The sequence below is a fragment of the Brassica napus genome, chromosome C7, assembly GCF_020379485.1.
Source record: "Brassica napus cultivar Da-Ae chromosome C7, Da-Ae, whole genome shotgun sequence".
NCBI classification, from domain to species: domain Eukaryota; kingdom Viridiplantae; phylum Streptophyta; class Magnoliopsida; order Brassicales; family Brassicaceae; genus Brassica; species Brassica napus.
This window is the reverse complement of record NC_063450.1, coordinates 37,324,361-37,340,863: the sequence shown is the minus strand read 5'-3', so window position 1 is coordinate 37,340,863 and position 16,503 is coordinate 37,324,361. Positions and strand designations below refer to the sequence as shown.

The following is a 16,503-nucleotide window of genomic DNA, read 5'->3' as shown; positions in this document are numbered from 1 at the left end:
AAGACATCCAAATCAGATCAATATAACCTATCATACGAATTATTTAGGGTTCTATTTAAAACAGATCAGATTACAAAACTATTAATCCTAGCAGATGATATTAAACCTCAAGAATCATGCAATCAGATCATTCGGATTTCAAACAAGTATACCTCAATCAATCAATCTATCAACCTATCGGATTATATAAGCAAAGCAAGCTAGCAACCTATCGGATTCAATCAATATTTTAACAGGCTGGTCGGTTTAAACAATTTTAAATCAGATGAACAATTAACCAAGCAGGATGAGAAAATAAATCTATCAATTTAACGGTCAAACAATTCTAGCAACATAGCATCAGATTTGATCAGATTTAAAACCTCAATGATCAAAACCGAAAACAGTTTTGATCTCAAAATATTCGGTTAGGGTTTAATATGTGATTTGATAATTATAGTATAATTAATTCTGATACTTATATTATTTAGGGTTTATAGATATAAGGTTAGAGTTTATCGGATTTTAACTTGTAAAAACCGATTTGGGGTTTTAATCATGTAGGAACATGATTTAGGGTTTGGGGTATCGAACTTTTAGAGCTTTGATTTACTCAATTAGGATTTTTGATATATTACCCTATGGTTTTGATTCATAAAGATTAGGGTTTTAGGGTTTCATTCTTTATCAATCAATCCATGTTCGATTATGGGTTCTTAGGTTTTGAATTACCTTTTAACCTTAGATGATTGTTGAATCGGACCACCAAAGGAGTTGAGCCGCGAGCTGGACACGAACGGGACGCGAGCTGGAATGGATCGAGTCGCTTCTATCGGGTCGCGGACGTCCTTTGTTGCTTGATCCGGAACACCTTGATCGTCGGACGCGAGCTGTCTGATGCTGTCGCGAACGAGGAAGAGGTCGCGTGCTGGAGCTGCTCTCGGGTCGCGAACGTCTGAGCTAGGATCGAGAACGCCTTGGGCTGAAGCTGATCGGGGACGCGAGCTGGAATAGATGCGGGAACAAGAGACGCGATCGGGGTTTAGGGTTCGTCGGATCGCCGGCTAGGGTTAGGGTTTTAGGGTTTTTCGATTTGGGTATTAGCTTAGGGATTTAGAGTTTCGTGCTGATAACGTGTTATAAAAGTAATGGAAAAGTCTATCTTTATTCATAACATAGAAGTTCCTTATATAGCAGATTACACCGTCATATATAAATGGAAAGATTACAAATCATAATCTCTTGGTTATTAGTCATCCACGCGATCTGGTTCATAACAAATTAACATTTAAATAAGCTTAATCTTTTAGAAATCATGTATGCAAGGATTGGGCCTATTTTTTAGGAATCATGTATTTAATTTGCTAATTCATATAATTTCATATTTATATGTTTTTTTTTGGCCATCGAGTAAATATAACCTCAAAAATCTATATAGAATCTAAACATAAGGAATAAAAACATAAGTCCTAATGTTGATTATGGTGCTCTTAACATGTTAAAAGCGGAGCTAAGCCTGCAATATAGGATGGAAGAACCGAAGAAGAGTATTGGAGAACTAAGAGCAGAGTACACTGGGTGCAAGCAGGGGACATGAACAACAAATTCTTTCATTCAAAGACAATGAAAAGAAGAAGCTATAATAGGATCGATCATTCACTTCGCAGATGATGAAGGATGCATATACACGGATCCATGTGATATTCAATCCGAGATTAAAGCATATTTCCAAAAGATTTATGCCACTGAAGGCTGTAGTATTGCTCCTGATCTGATTCAAGGAATACCCAGAGTAATAACGGAAGAGATCGACAAACAATTAACCAAAGAAGTACCGAAGCAGGAGATTGAAGAGGCAGCTTTTGTTATAAACCTGGATAAATCTCCTAGCCCTGACGGCATGAACACATGCTTCTTCAGACATCAGTGGGATGTCATTAAGCAAGGTGTGTTCTCTCATGTTAAACTCTTCTTTCAACAGAATTATTTAGACTCCAAGATAAACCATACCCACATTTGCCTCATCCCTAAAACTGATTCCCCTTCCACACTAAAAGACTATAGACCAATTAGTCTTTCAAATGTTGCTTACAAGATAATTTTTAAAATTTTAGCAGAGAGACTCAAACCCTGATTAGATAGAATCATTTCAGAAAATCAAACAACTTTTATACTAGGGCGTTTAATCACAGATAATGTCTTAATTGCTGATGAACTGATGCATTATTTACATACCAAGAACCTAAAAAACAAGTTCATGGCAATTAAACAAGACATATCTAAAGAATTTGATAAGGTTGAGTGTAAATTTCTTGATTCAGTAATGAGACAGATGGGCTTTAGTGATACTTGGTGCAGATGGATACACACATGTATATCCTCTTATACTTATTCAGTACTGTTTAATGGAGACCCTACAGATTCAATTCAACCACAGAGAGAAATCCGACAGGGAGACCCCATCTCTCTCTACGTATACATTATATGTACTGAAGGATTGTCTCAGTTGATCAAAAAAGTAATTCAAAATCAAAAGCTCCATGAATACAAAGCTTCACGAGGAGGACCAGCTATCTCACACCTATTTTTTTGCAGATGATTCTCTAGTTTTTTGCAGAGCAACAATGGAGGAATGTAGAGCATTAAAAGAAGTTCTTGCCATATATCAAAAAGCATCTGGACAAGCAGTCAACTATGCCAAATCTGCCATCACCTTTTCCAAAGGTATTCCCCAAACTGATCAAAATATTTTGATTGAAACTATAGGAATTACCAAGTTAAGAGGTTTTGGGAGATATTTAGGACTACCTGAAAAAATTGGTAAGAAGAAGAAAGATGCTTTTGAATACATTAGACAGAAAATTAAGAATAGAATAGATAGCTGGTACAATAAATATCTCTCTCAAGCAGGCAAAGAAGTGATGCTGAAAGAGGTGATTACTGCGTTACCCACTTATGCAATGTCTTGTTAAAGGCTCCCAAAAGGACTAATCCGAGAGATTACAACTTATATGAGAAGGTTCTGGTGGTCCTCTGTTACAGATAAGAACAAGATTGCATGAGTAAGCTGGAGGAAAATTACAAGATAAAAAAAAAGATGGGGGATTTGGTTAAGAGACTTGGAGGATTTCAACATGGCACTACTAGCTAAACAACAATGGCGTCTGCTAAAACACCCTCAGTCACTACTAGCTAGAGTTTTCAAGGTCAAGTATTATCATCATACAAATTTTTTAGAGGCCAGGAGTTACTCCACGTCCAGCTATGGTTGGCGCAAGATTATACAGACACAAGATCTTCTTAGAAAATGGGTTAAATGGATAGTAGGCAATGGAAATTAAGGATATTAGTGTTTGGAAGGATCAATGGTTAGGCTCAAAGCCTGCTACAAGTGCCACTAGTACAACACCAATTCATTGTCCCCAACTCCTTGTATGTGAGCTCTTTACTGAAAATAATACGGAATGGAACATACAACTAATCAGGAATATGTTTAATGACCAAGATGCAAGTAACATTCTTCGCATACGACCTAGCCTCTTCCATAAGCCTGACATCATTATTTGGTCGTACACAAAAGATGATCATTACGGTGTTAAATCTAGGTATCACTTACAGAGACAAATCACAACCCATGAAGGTCAACAAGACTCAAGAGGCAATAGAAACGCCTAATGAAATTAAAAAAAAATCAGATCGGCGATGCGAAAACTAAATCTTCCTCCAAAATAAAGACATTCTGGTGTAAAATTGCTCATAACAGCTTACCTGTGGCATACAATCTAAAGAAGAGGGGCATAAAAACAGGCGATTGGTGCCAAGTATGTGGAGAGGAAAAAGAAACTCTTAATCATATGATGTTCCACTGTAGAGTTTCTAAAGAAATATGGTCCCTGGATCCCACTACTTTTAAGGTACCTAATGAGGATTCAGCTTTCCTTATTCAAAATCTAAATAGTATCATAAGATGTGAAAGAAAACAAGGTGGAGATATTGAGCTTTTTTATGGGTTCGAAAATCTAGAAAATGAGAAAGAGCACTGTGTGATTGTCAACAATGAAGGGAGGCGCTCCAACTTGCAAATCAAAATACTCAATCGGATAGGGAGATAATCTCAAAAACTACAACCATACAAGAGGTACTCCCTAGCTCGGCTTCTATGTACTCTTTGGATAGATGCTTCTAGGGTTAATGAGAAAGAGGTCAGAGGGATTGGATGGTCCTTATACAGTAAAGAAGGCGTCCCGAATCTTCATGCCTCTTCTTCAATCAAGCCAACAAGCTCTCCATTAGAAGCTGAAGCATGCTCCATTCTTATGGTGGTTCAAGAAGTATACAAGCATGTCGCTTTTATGATTGATTGTAACTAACTTAGAAATGAGTAAATGACTGAACAAACCATCTTCAAAGTCTGTAACATAGAGGCGTCCATTGTGGCAATGGCCAAGCAATTAAGCTTTACTTTTTATTATGTACCTAGAGCTTTAACTAGGAATGTTGATGTAATGGCTAAAGAAGCTAGACAAGGACAAAAAAACTATGTAATATCTTTGGAATAAAAAAAAAAAAAAAGCATTTTAATGGGCCTAAACTGGGTCATGATGCGTAACAAAAGTTGAAAGGATAAATATATTTAGTGGCTATGAGTTTCAACTTTCAACAAATAAGAGAGAAAAAAATCTGTGAGGACGAAAACTCTCCTCCGTGCCGGCAAGTTTCTTAGTTGATCGGCGTGTGTTGCCGGAATCTATACAGTTAGTGAAAGTTTCTCGAATTTTCACTTTACAAACCTGCTTTTATCTCGTTCCTTTCATTTCGAGTTTAGAATCTCATCCGAATCTGCTCTGTCTGATTACTGTTGGGTTTTGTAGTAACGATTATCAGGTTTGGAAAGTGTGACTACGGTCCTCATAAAAATGGTGCAAACTCAGTCGCTAAGCACGTTAACAATCTGTGGAAGTGTACAAGTTTACAGCTCATGGAGGAATCGTGTAAAGTTGGAGAAATCTTCAGGACTGATTGGTGATCGATGTGTGTCGTGTCAATTCTTGCGTAGATCATCATCATCATCATTTCTAAGAAGCCATTGGAAGTCACTAAAGCAAAGAAACATGATGCGGGTTGAAGCTAGATGGCCATTTCAAGGAGGTGACCAAGGTCTAGATCCAAACTCTGAGCGAAGCGAGAGTGCCAATGAAGATATTTTGATCTTCTTCTTTCAGCTTGACTTGGCTACTCGTGTTCAGGTAACAGCAAGATTACTATTGTTCACGAGTTTTTTTGGTGGTGTTGACAACATTGAAATGATCTGAGTTTTGGTGTTACAGTGTGCTTTGAATATGGAGCAGTACGACATTGCGCAACAACTTAGAGAAAAGCTAACGGAGGTAGTTATGAAATTACATGTTTTGAATCTTTCAGTGAGATTGCAACACAACAGTAGATAAAGGTGTGTGGTTGGTAGGTTGAAGAGGAGGCGATAAGACTGCAGGAATTGAAAAGAGGATCATCATCCAAAAGTGAAGCACAAGACAAGGGTATTAGCATCATAAGGCTACGGTGAGTTGTTATATTCTCTCTTTGTTTGCAAGTGTAAACATTGGAGTGTACCATCTTTTATTGTTTATTTGCTATGATTGCAGTGCAGATCTCCAGAATGCTATTGACGGTGAGGATTATGGTTTGGCAGCTAAGTTGAGAGATGAGATCTCAAAGCTTGAGGCAGAGTCATTAGCTGTATCTGCCAAAGCCTTGGCTTTTGAGAATGCAGAGTATGCGTTTCGTCTGGGACAGAAACTGAAACACAAAGCTTTTGGTAACATTGTCATTTGTATTAGTGCTTCTTTCGCTTTGGTTTTACATTCATCTTGGGGAACTTACATGATATTTTTCATCTGTTGCAGGTTACAGGGCTGTGGTTTGCGGGATGGATCCAGTTTGCTGTGAATCAAGCTCCTGGATGGAAGCTGCAGAAGTTGAAAAGCTGCCTCGTGGATCTAATCAGCCATTTTATCAGGTTCTTGTTCGGAAACAACGCACATAAAGGCTTAAATTGATAGAAAAAAGAAGCTGAAACAAATATCTGGAGCATATTAAAACACATATGAACGATCTAAGACTGTTTAATGCATATTTAGAGAAGAAAACAAGAATATGTAAACCTTCTTGCTTGTGTCTAGCAGGTTCTTGTCGATGTACGCACCCACCCTGATCTACTAGTGGCATACGGTAAGCTCCAAGTATTCGAGTCCAACGTTAACTGTATATATTCTTTGAGATTCTGCTGCTGGACAACATTAAACAGTGAATACTATCCTCATCACCTGACTGTGGATCTGATATTTTGCAGTTCCTGAAGACAATCTATTAGCTCCTGAGAAACCTGACAAAGTGAGCAGATTGTGGATAATCTCATCTCCATTGCAATGTTTTTTTTTTTGACTCATGTTTGCGTGTGGTTTCTACAGGAAAGGTTTGATCATCCATACATTTCTTTCCTCTTCTATGGTGCGGATACAGCTGGAGATTTCATCCCAATCCAACAGCTGCGTGAGAAGTACAACAAACCTCGGCATGAAGTTCCCTTTGATTCACAAGATGAGGATTAAGATGAAAGCGGCTTTCACTATCACAGATTCTTGCTGGGACCACGCAACAAAGCAAGAATCTTAGCACAGCTCAGAGCTGTTCACTGTTCGTTATCTTATATATCCTCGTAGAACTGTTCTTGTTCTGTACACTAAACAAATCGACGTAATCCAAGAATGCTTTTGTGTATATATGATTCTTTGTTCATCCACAAAAGCTATGAGACAACTCTGTTTCCATTGTACTATGTCCTGCGACCTTGCGCAGACCTCTCTGCTTCATCAGATTCCTCACCTCTTTAGCCTGGCTCCATCTTCCATCCAACGCATACAAATTAGACACAAGCACATAATAAGAGGCATCATCAGGATGCAAATCAAACATCTTCTTGATCACGATCTCCCCAAGATCAAACCTCGAATGCATTCCACATCCATGGAGAAACGCTGCAAAACATCTCACGTCTGGTTGAATTGGCATCTTCTCGATCAGGTCCAAGGCTTGCTCAAGCTCACCTGCTCGTGCCAGCATATCAACCATACATGTGTAGTGCTTTGCGGAAGGCGTGAAGTTGTAGTCTTTGTGCATCGAGTTAAAGTACTTCTTCCCTTCGTTAACCATCCCCGTGTGACTACAAGCTGATAAAATAGACGTGAAGGTTGATTCGTTCGGCTTTTGTTCCTTCTTCAGCATCTCTTCAAATAGCTCAATAGAGCCTTCTCTGTCCCCTTGCTTTCCGTAGCCTCCGATCATAGCACTCCATGTGATCGTATTTTTCTCCTCTATAGTGTCGAAAACGCTACGAGCTGATTCCGCATCCCCACATTTGGCGTAGAAGTCCAAGAGCGCAGTACCAACATGGACACTTGATGATGCCAAGAAGCCCAGTTTCAGGGAATAAGCATGAAGAGAGGAACCTATGGGTAAAGACCCGAGGGAAGCACATGCTGAGAAGAGACTTGCAACTGTTACACCATTAGGCGTCACAGACTCTGAAACCATGCGGTGGAACAGAAACAAAGCTTCGTGGACAGATCCGTTTTGTGAAAAACCGGAAATTATAGAATTCCAAGCGACTAAATCTTTCTCTGATTCCCTTTCAAACACATACATAGCTTCTCTGTTCTGATAACACTTGGCATACATGTGAACCAGAGCGTTAGCAACATTTGTATCCCAAAGACCAGCTTTGATGGATAGGCTATGAACTAATCTTCCAAGTTCAAGATTCCCAACCAGACCACAACCGGATAAGACACTTGCAATGGTAACACAGTTAGGCTTGATTCCAACTCCTTTCATTTTCTGAAACAAGCTCAAAGCCTCACTGGCACTTCCGTTATGTGTGTATCCCACAATCATCGCCGTCCACATGACAAGATCCACATGGGAATAGTCATTAAACACCCAACGCGCATTGCTTATATCACCACATTTAAGATACATATCTAACAGAGACGTCACCAAGCATGATCCCAACTCAATCCCACTCTTAATCAAACAACCGTGTAACCACTTCCCTTGATGTAAAGCACCGAGCTTCGCGCACGCCGTGACAAGAGTACCGTACGTAACTTCATTACCCGAAACAGAGCTTCCCCTCATCTGATTAAACACAGCCAACCCTTCCTCGTGCAAGCCGTTCTTCACATACCCAGCAATCATCGAAGTCCAAGAAACCACATTCCTCAAGCTAACACCTTCAAACACTCTACAAGAAGTCTTGATCTCTCCACACTTAGCATACATATCTACAAGACCTGTCAACACAATATCATCACAGCCTAGCATCTTAAAAATGTCGCAATGTATCTTCTTCCCGTTATCCAAATCCTGCATCTCAGTGCACGCTTTCAAAGCTATGGAGAAAACAATGTTGTCGTAACCGTGTTTCCTCATTAAAGAATAAAGCTTTACGACTTCGAGACTCTCTCTGTTCTGGTGATAACAGCTGAGCATGACTTTCCATAAATAGAAATCTGGTTCGGGAATTTGATCGAACACCAAGCGTGCATCTTTAGTGTACCCAAAGGAACCGTAGAGACTAACGAGCTTAGTGGCACACGATATGTCAGACATAAGCCCATTCCCCGTTAAGACCCCGTGAGCTTTCCGCAGTGAATCAATGCTCTTGCAGTTACTTAAGAGGCGAAGGCTCGGAATCGATGCGGCGTAAAGCAGAGAGGAAGTGGAGACATTATGGACGCATCTCCGTTGAAACGTAAATCTTCTAACCCATAGGCGTAAGCGAAGCATCGGTTCTCGCCGTCGGCAACTTCCCGGTGGCGGCGTGGCTCTTCCCGCCAAATGCTTGGTCTGAGGTTGTAATGAAAAAACTTAATGGGCCTTTAGAGGCCCACGCTATGATGAAATGAATGATTTAAATGCCCGTCTATTGATAACTTAAGCTGTCCCGTCAAGCCTCCCATGAAAAATTAATGTCTATCAGTTTTTCATAGTTTAAGCATCTTGCGTTGAAGAACCAAAAACAACCATATTGAGTAAGAGATTAAAGGTGTATACAAATGAATGTAGATACGTAAAAAAAACGGTAGAACCTCTATAAATTAATACTCTATAAATTAATAATTTTTATAAATTAATGAATTTTGTCGGTCCCAACTTGGACCGATTCAAAATATGACATAAATCGATAAAATAATAAGATAATAATTTTTTAGAAAATTTTATGTAAATATATGGTCCCATTAAAATTATAAATTAATAATTTATATGTATACATATTTTATATAAGTAAGAACATATTATTATATTGTTTGTTTTATATTCACAATGAAATTATCTTTATATTTTCTTAACATTTAATATATTTTTGATGAGATTTAGTAATATTATATTTAAAATCACTATGCGATATATATTATATAAACCAAATAATATAAAAAAATTAATATAAATGTCAAATTTCAAAAAATAACAATTAATGTGTATACAAAAAAATCAAATATTTTTTTTATCTTGGAATAAATATATCTTAAAATAATAAATCTAAATATGAAAATTTTTGTAAATTAATATCTCTATAAATTAATAAAATTTAAAAGTCCCAATATTATTAATTTACAGAGGTTACCGTACATCTTTAGCTGGTTACTAATATCGATTTAATTATATGTCGTTTTTATGATTTATCAAAACGACAAAATGGAGTGAACAGCTGTAAACGGATACAAGATATATTGTTAATTATACGTTCTATTATAGTCTTCCCATGCAGCAGCATTTATTACTTGAAGATTGCTTATATTATAATGATACAACTGTTTATAATTAAAAACGCAACCTTTTTAACAGTATAAAAAAACACAAAGCCACAAACTTTGACATCTAAACTTCCTTTCGATATATAGTTTGCATATTGAAAAGACACATAATTATTTTAAAATAATTCCATCTTTATATATATTATAGAATCACAGGTCATTTTATAAGATGATAATATTTTTAAACTACTTTTATTTTTAAAATAAAAAGACACAAATGTTTTAATGAAAAAACACAACTTTGACATTATAATGAAAAGACACAGTTGTATAGTTACACAAACACACAGCATTTGACGATAATTGTGATTGATATTATTAATAGATGTAACTAATTAAAAATTGTTAGAGGTTTTATAAATTAAATTGTTACACTCGTAACGGCAGACAATTAAGAAAAAGGTTCATGTACATGGCAGTCTTTCAAATATTGTTTTACGGAAAAGAAAGAAATATTATATAAATATTCATAAAAAATCTACACAATATAAGAGAAAAAGACATGTGCCAAACTGAGGAAGACAATAATAACAAATCAAAAATTATTTTTAGAGAAAAGTTTAAAATAGTAGTATATAAGATGCGCATTGTCTCGTTCGCATTTTTTGTGAATCTTCTGGCAATGTTTTTCTTCTTTTCTCCCCCCGTAAAGAAAACCAAACGCTTTTAGGGACGATAAAGCTTCAGTTGTATTCATAGATACATATTTATCACACTACACCAACACCAAAGAATCATGGTTATGAAAACCATACCGAAGAGTTATACGGTGGCAGCGGTTGCCTCGTTCATCGTTCTGGTGACGTATCTTGCTCTCTTCTCCTCCGTATCTGATCTTCGGTTAATTCCTTCCCTAAGTTCCTCTCAAGGTATGTCAACTATCAGACCACTTCTTCATCTTGCGATTCAAATTTCCCTTTTACGTATCACTGTAATGTTGTCTTTACAAGGAGACGGAACAATTATATTGTTAAACTGAAAATTCACAAAATAGTATCTTAGCAAAAAAAGAAAGAATTCATAAAATAGTAAAATAGTTTAGCTTATTTAAATCTGAATGCTAACACAACGGTCGCACTAAATCAAACTTTTTAAAAATCAATAAAAATGGTATGACTGGATCGGAAGCCATAAATGTTTGAACTAAAGTGATCGGAAACTAGGTAAAGGTTTGGTTAACAGTAATGGTTATCATTTCTTTGTAAATGTTTAAAGTCCAAGTCAATTAACTCTAAGATTTTAAAATGCTAGTTTTTTGCTATTTTAAGATTAAAATGCGATTTTTCCAATTTTTTATTATATGAGATTTGATTTGATACGAGTGTAGATCTACACATTAATATTACTAAAACCAATGATACTTAAATTTCGTGTCAGTCTCGAACTTATAAGTTATAACTATATAGTATCTTCAATCTTGATTACCAAAAAAAAAACTATATAGTATCTTCTAAAGCACGTGAGAGGTTATTGATATTTTTTCTTTTGTTTAAGCTTAGTAGTCGACGTTTTTAGACCAAACTAGTCTTAAACTTCGCTTCTTTCCAATATTTGTGTAATATAATGTTTCTGAACAAGAAAAATAACTTGTGTCATATACTTAAATAATAACAAAAATGAATCAAGCTTAATTTCTTCTTTGTTCTCAGAAACCATGGGGGGAAAAATAACTTTTTTTTTGTCAATAAAAAAACTTAACTAAATCACTATATTAGCTGAACTCTAGGCTATTTATTAAATTAGTAAGGATTTTAATTTTTAATATTAAAAAGAAATAATGACCATAATATTTGGCCAACCATATATAAAGGAAAAAAAGAAGCAGATCTCTTTTGACTTTTCATTACTTATCACTTCTCAGTTGACATTAAAATAACAAAGATGTTTCAGTTTTAATCGATTAAAAATGTCCACTATATTATCTTCTAATTAAAAAAAGGAAGTTTCATCTATAGGCACGTCATTGCAACAAACGTGGGAATCCAGAACCATAAGAATCGACCAGGCCCCGCAAGAGATGACTTCATCAACAATCACATGCGACCGTTCCCACACTGACTACGATCTCTGCTCAATCAACGGCACCTGTAGTCTTGACCAAAGAACTGGAACTTTGGCTCTCATGGACCCCATTTCCTCCACGTCAGCACCAATTGTCGAGAAGATCAGACCATACCCAAGAAAAACAGACAAATGGGTCATGCCTAGAATCAAAGAGCTAACACTAACCTCAGGCACATTGGTATATACCAGATCATGTGATATAACACATGATTCACCGGCTATTGTGTTCAGCGCTGGAGGTTATACTGGAAGCATCTATCACGATTTCATTGATGGTTTCATTCCCCTCTTCATCACGGCCAATTCGATCTACCCCGACCATGATTTCATCATTGTGGTAGTCAATCCCAAGGAATGGTGGATGCCAAGATACATGGATGTTCTAGGTGCGTTTACCAAACACAAAACCATATTACTAGAGAATGAAAATGCTTCTTCTATTACACATTGTTTCACTTCAGCTTTTGTGGGGCTGATTTCACATGGGCCCATGTTAATAGACCCGATCCGATTACCTAACTCCAAATCGTTAGTGGACTTTCACAATCTTTTAGACAAAGCCTACAACACAAACCTATCTACGCTCAAATCCCAAAAGCCTCGTCTAATATTGGTCAGTCGATATGGCAACGTTGGTCGAGTGATACTAAACGAGAAGCATATCAAAGAGATGCTTGAAGATGTTGGATTCGAGGTCATCATATTCAGACCATCAAAAACCACGAGCTTGAAAGAAGCGTATAAGCTTATAAAGTCGAGCCACGGGATGGTCGGGGTTCATGGTGCAGCATTAACACATTTGTTGTTTCTTAGACCAGGTTCTGTTTTGGTTCAGATTGTTCCGCTTGGATTAGGTTGGGTGGCTAAAACGTGCTTTGAATATCCAGCTAAGGGAATGGAGTTGGAGTATACTGAGTATCGAGTGAATGTGGGAGAAAGCAGTTTGGTAGAGAAGTATAGTAAAGATGATTTGGTTTTGAAAGATCCGATTGCTTATAGAGGAGTGGATTGGAATGCAACTAAAATGAATGTTTATTTGAAAGAACAAGATGTTAGACTAGATGTGAACCGGTTTAGAGAACATATGAATAAAGCATACGAGAAAGCTAAGACTTTTATGGACATAGACGGTTAATTCACGTTTCTGTTTTGTGATTATAATGATTTGTCTATTTTTGAGTTAATTTACCTTTTTCGTGCGTTCTTATGAATTGATGTTCTTATGAATTGATGTAATCGATATGATTTTGTACTAAATTAAACCAAACTAAATCGAAATTCTTCAGATTGTCGCTAGTACAAACAGGTGTACTTATTTGTTTTTGAAATCCTCTGGCTGAGCTAGATAGGTTCAATGATTGGTAGAATAATTGCGTTGTACAATAAGTTATGTGCTGGAGCAGCGTTAATATGCGGGCCCCACGGCATATTTTCACTATCCAGTCATTTTAATTTCGCGTTAAAACAAAGCATTGTTCACAAATTGAAATTTTAATAAATTTCAAATTGTATTTTCGAGTAATTAATTTTTAGAAAAGGAAACTCGGAGTTTAAATTTATACGGTTAGAGAGTCTTCTTCCGCATTTAAAATTTTAAATTATTATGTAAAAGTGTTCGTAATTTGAAAAATTAGGCAAAGATAGCGGATTAAGTTGAAAAATGTTAAAAGGAGATGACAAAATGACGAAAACGCCCTCTTTCAATATATCTTTGTGAGTCGCCGCTTTCACTCTGCTCTGACACTTTTTTTTAGCTGAGAGCTTTTTGTCTTCACTCTAACAGTGAATCGGAGGAGAAGAAAAATGGAGAAGGTGTTAACGAAAGTGACGAGCTTCAAAGTGGGAGGTTCATGGGTTTCGAAGAAAGCCAAGGAAGAGCTCTCCAACATCACCAATGACCTCACCGTGAGTGCAAACCTAGATCTTTCTCTTGCTTCCTGTCCGATGTTCCTTGTTTTATTCCTGTGATTTTGCATGCGGTTCTTGTCTGAAATTTGTGGGTTTGGTCATATTTTGTGTAATGTGGTCGGTTGATGTATCGAAATTGTAGAAGAATCATAGATCTAGGAAGATCTTGTCTGAATTTTGATCCAGCTCATGTTTATGTATTAATTGCATACGAGAGTCTTCATTGTCTGAACTGATTAACTCAACTAAGATTATTCTCGATATAAAGTTTCCATTTTGAGTAATTGTTTACTCCAAAAATAAATACTTTTAGCAACGATATGCTCATCATGTTCTTGCTTTTGACCTAAGCTAAGAACCCTACACTGATAATGATTTTAGGACAAACCAAACAAACCACTTGAAGGGCTTTTCTATTCTTGAGTTGATATTGATTTCATGACAGGTTACCTTGTAGGTGTTGTGTTCATAGGCTTTGGCTATTTGTTTGAACTTTGATATATGGAATGGTTAATTTGCACTTATCAGTGTTGTTTCATGGCCTCAAACTGAAAGCATAATATTTATATTTGATTCTGTGACCATTTTTAGAAACATGCTCTATACTCTATAGGTCCTGTGTCCATTGGTTGGCTTGTTATATGTTTGCTATACTATGGTTGCTTTGCACTACATTTTAGATTTGATTCGGTACTAGTTAACTATAATTATCATTCTGTGTCGTGTTAAAAGGCTTCACTATTTATTTGGCATACGATAAATTTGCACTTTCTTCTCTTGTCACATATTGCCTAAAAGGAAACATGAACATTTTCTTTTGTTTCCAGAATTTCTCTAGTACCGTTGAAGAGAAAGCCAAATGGGTTTTCAACAAGCTTAAAGGTAACTCCTTTTTTTTATTATTCGCATTGATAAACTATCCAAGATTCTAACATGCAATGTTACTGTTATGTTTTCTCCTATTTAAACAGGAAAGCCATTGAAAAGCTTACCAGATTTACTCAAAGAATACAACTTACCACCAGGACTCTTCCCACAAAACATAATCTGCTACGAATTCGATGAGACCAAGAACAAACTCACTGTCTTCTTCTCTACACCGTGCGAAGTCACATTCAAAGACGGATCAGCGATAAGGTACGCCACGCGCGTTAAAGGGATCTTGCTTAGAGGGAAACTGATGGGTGTTGAAGGGATGAAGACGAAAGTGTTGGTTTGGGTTAAAGTCACCACAGTCTCAGTCGAGAGCTCGAAGTCCGACAAGCTCTGGTTCACTGCTGGTGTCAAGAAATCTCGGTCCAAGAATGTTTACGACACCCCTCATGACGCTATCAAAGTCGTTGGAGAGTTCTAGAATATGTTGTTTTCAACGGTTATTACCATATTTGATTCATAATTGGTTATTTGGTTTTATTGCACCTTGGGAAGAGGTATATATATAACTCTCATCTTGGTTAAATGCGTTTCTTGTTGGCCTCCCTAGATCTCATTATCACTTGTGTTTTGTTTCAGTTATTTAGTGACTTATAACTTCGTACCAAAGAATATACTTCTTCTGTTTCATAATAGATGATGTTTTAGATGATTTTTGTTGTTTCAAAATATATGATGTTTTGGTATTTTTATGTTATTTTTAACTTTATTGAAAACTGTGTAATCAATTAGATGTTGTAGTCAGTTCTGTAATTAGTTGGATGTAATTGGTTGGATGATTTTAAAATTATATTTTTAAAACTATTTTTTAGAGAAAAATAAAATTTTTAATCTTTGTGCACTAAAGAATAACATCATGTGAAAACAGAGGGAGTATTTTGTTACTATTACATCAATTAAATCCTTGAGATATCCGACCCATATGTAAATTGTGAATGTAAAGTGCATATCATCTGTGTTTTAACGTTTAAGGTATGTCTTTCACTCCATTACAATAATTGTTGCAAGTGCAGAACTCTACCAACTGTGCTATGTCCCTCGAGCCAACTGAAGCATAGCATTCATGAAGGAGTCATATAATAAAGCATACCATTCTCACTTTTGAGCAACAAGCAAGTTTAAGCTATCTTGGAGAAATCAATTTGATTAAAATGTTAAAGAGATGGTGTAAAAATTTAAAATTATTTAAGATTTCCTTGATCATAATTTACAATGTCAAGCCTACATCTTAATTTTATTGGACTCAAGAACAAGAAGAATATATCAAAATTTTCTGTTAGGTTATCATGAAAGTTTCAATACCTTTAAGTGATTAGCAATCAAACTTTTCTAAATTTGCGTTTACACAAGCACAGTTTCTACTAGCTTTCTTGATGTGATAAGCGAAGACGCGATTCGTTGTGGCAATGAATGAAAAGGGCCCCTCACCTGGAACCCACAGATATTAAGTCTGTATTGTCTCTTGGCCCGTTTTCAAAGTTGATTGGGCCCTCCAAAAGTCAAGTTGTTTTCTTTTGTTTTGTTGCTAGCTATATTCACTCTTTCTCTAACTCGCACGTTTCCTCTTTTCACCATTTGATGCCAACAAAGTGTAAGGAATCTTTTCGATTTTGAATTGGAAAAACCCATAAAAGTTACTATATGAAATAGTAGTATTCATGGGTGGGAGGAGTGAACTTGTGTTTTGCCTCAACAAAACAGCTATTGTGATTAGGTTTATTCCGACAATAAATCCGGTAAGTGTGTT

General features: G+C 36.4%; 5 protein-coding genes across 6 annotated transcripts in view; 4 read left to right on the top strand and 1 right to left on the bottom strand.

The window, feature by feature from the left end:
• The window catches only part of LOC106408119 (disease resistance protein RBA1-like), a 70,754-nt gene that overhangs the window by 41,430 nt on the left and 12,821 nt on the right, over nucleotides 1-16,503 (top strand). The window lies entirely within an intron of this gene.
• Nucleotides 4,592-6,811, top strand: LOC106410411 (clp protease adapter protein ClpF, chloroplastic). Of its 2 annotated transcripts, XM_013850902.3 has the most exons (9): nucleotides 4,592-4,733; nucleotides 4,851-5,225; nucleotides 5,307-5,366; nucleotides 5,444-5,538; nucleotides 5,622-5,794; nucleotides 5,883-5,995; nucleotides 6,162-6,207; nucleotides 6,329-6,369; nucleotides 6,447-6,811. In XM_013850902.3, exons 2-9 carry the CDS (start codon nucleotides 4,896-4,898, stop codon nucleotides 6,585-6,587), a joined length of 999 nt encoding a protein of 332 aa, XP_013706356.1. In that variant the 5' UTR covers nucleotides 4,592-4,733; nucleotides 4,851-4,895; the 3' UTR covers nucleotides 6,588-6,811. The 2 variants fall into 2 exon arrangements, with proteins under 2 accessions (XP_013706356.1, XP_022561812.1); XM_022706091.2 differs by having other exon boundaries at nucleotides 4,637-5,225.
• Nucleotides 6,737-8,935, bottom strand: LOC106410408 (pentatricopeptide repeat-containing protein At2g03380, mitochondrial). Its single transcript, XM_013850899.3, has one exon. The coding sequence runs from the start codon at nucleotides 8,821-8,823 to the stop codon at nucleotides 6,772-6,774; it is 2,052 nt and encodes a 683-aa protein (XP_013706353.1). The 5' UTR covers nucleotides 8,824-8,935; the 3' UTR covers nucleotides 6,737-6,771.
• On the top strand, nucleotides 10,443-13,126 carry LOC106410410 (xylan glycosyltransferase MUCI21-like). The gene is made up of 2 exons (XM_013850901.3): nucleotides 10,443-10,720; nucleotides 11,807-13,126. Exons 1-2 carry the CDS (start codon nucleotides 10,588-10,590, stop codon nucleotides 13,048-13,050), a joined length of 1,377 nt encoding a protein of 458 aa, XP_013706355.1. The 5' UTR covers nucleotides 10,443-10,587; the 3' UTR covers nucleotides 13,051-13,126.
• LOC106410413 (uncharacterized protein At5g01610-like) lies at nucleotides 13,617-15,408 on the top strand. Its single transcript, XM_013850903.3, has 3 exons — nucleotides 13,617-13,820; nucleotides 14,651-14,705; nucleotides 14,795-15,408. Exons 1-3 carry the CDS (start codon nucleotides 13,719-13,721, stop codon nucleotides 15,175-15,177), a joined length of 540 nt encoding a protein of 179 aa, XP_013706357.1. The 5' UTR covers nucleotides 13,617-13,718; the 3' UTR covers nucleotides 15,178-15,408.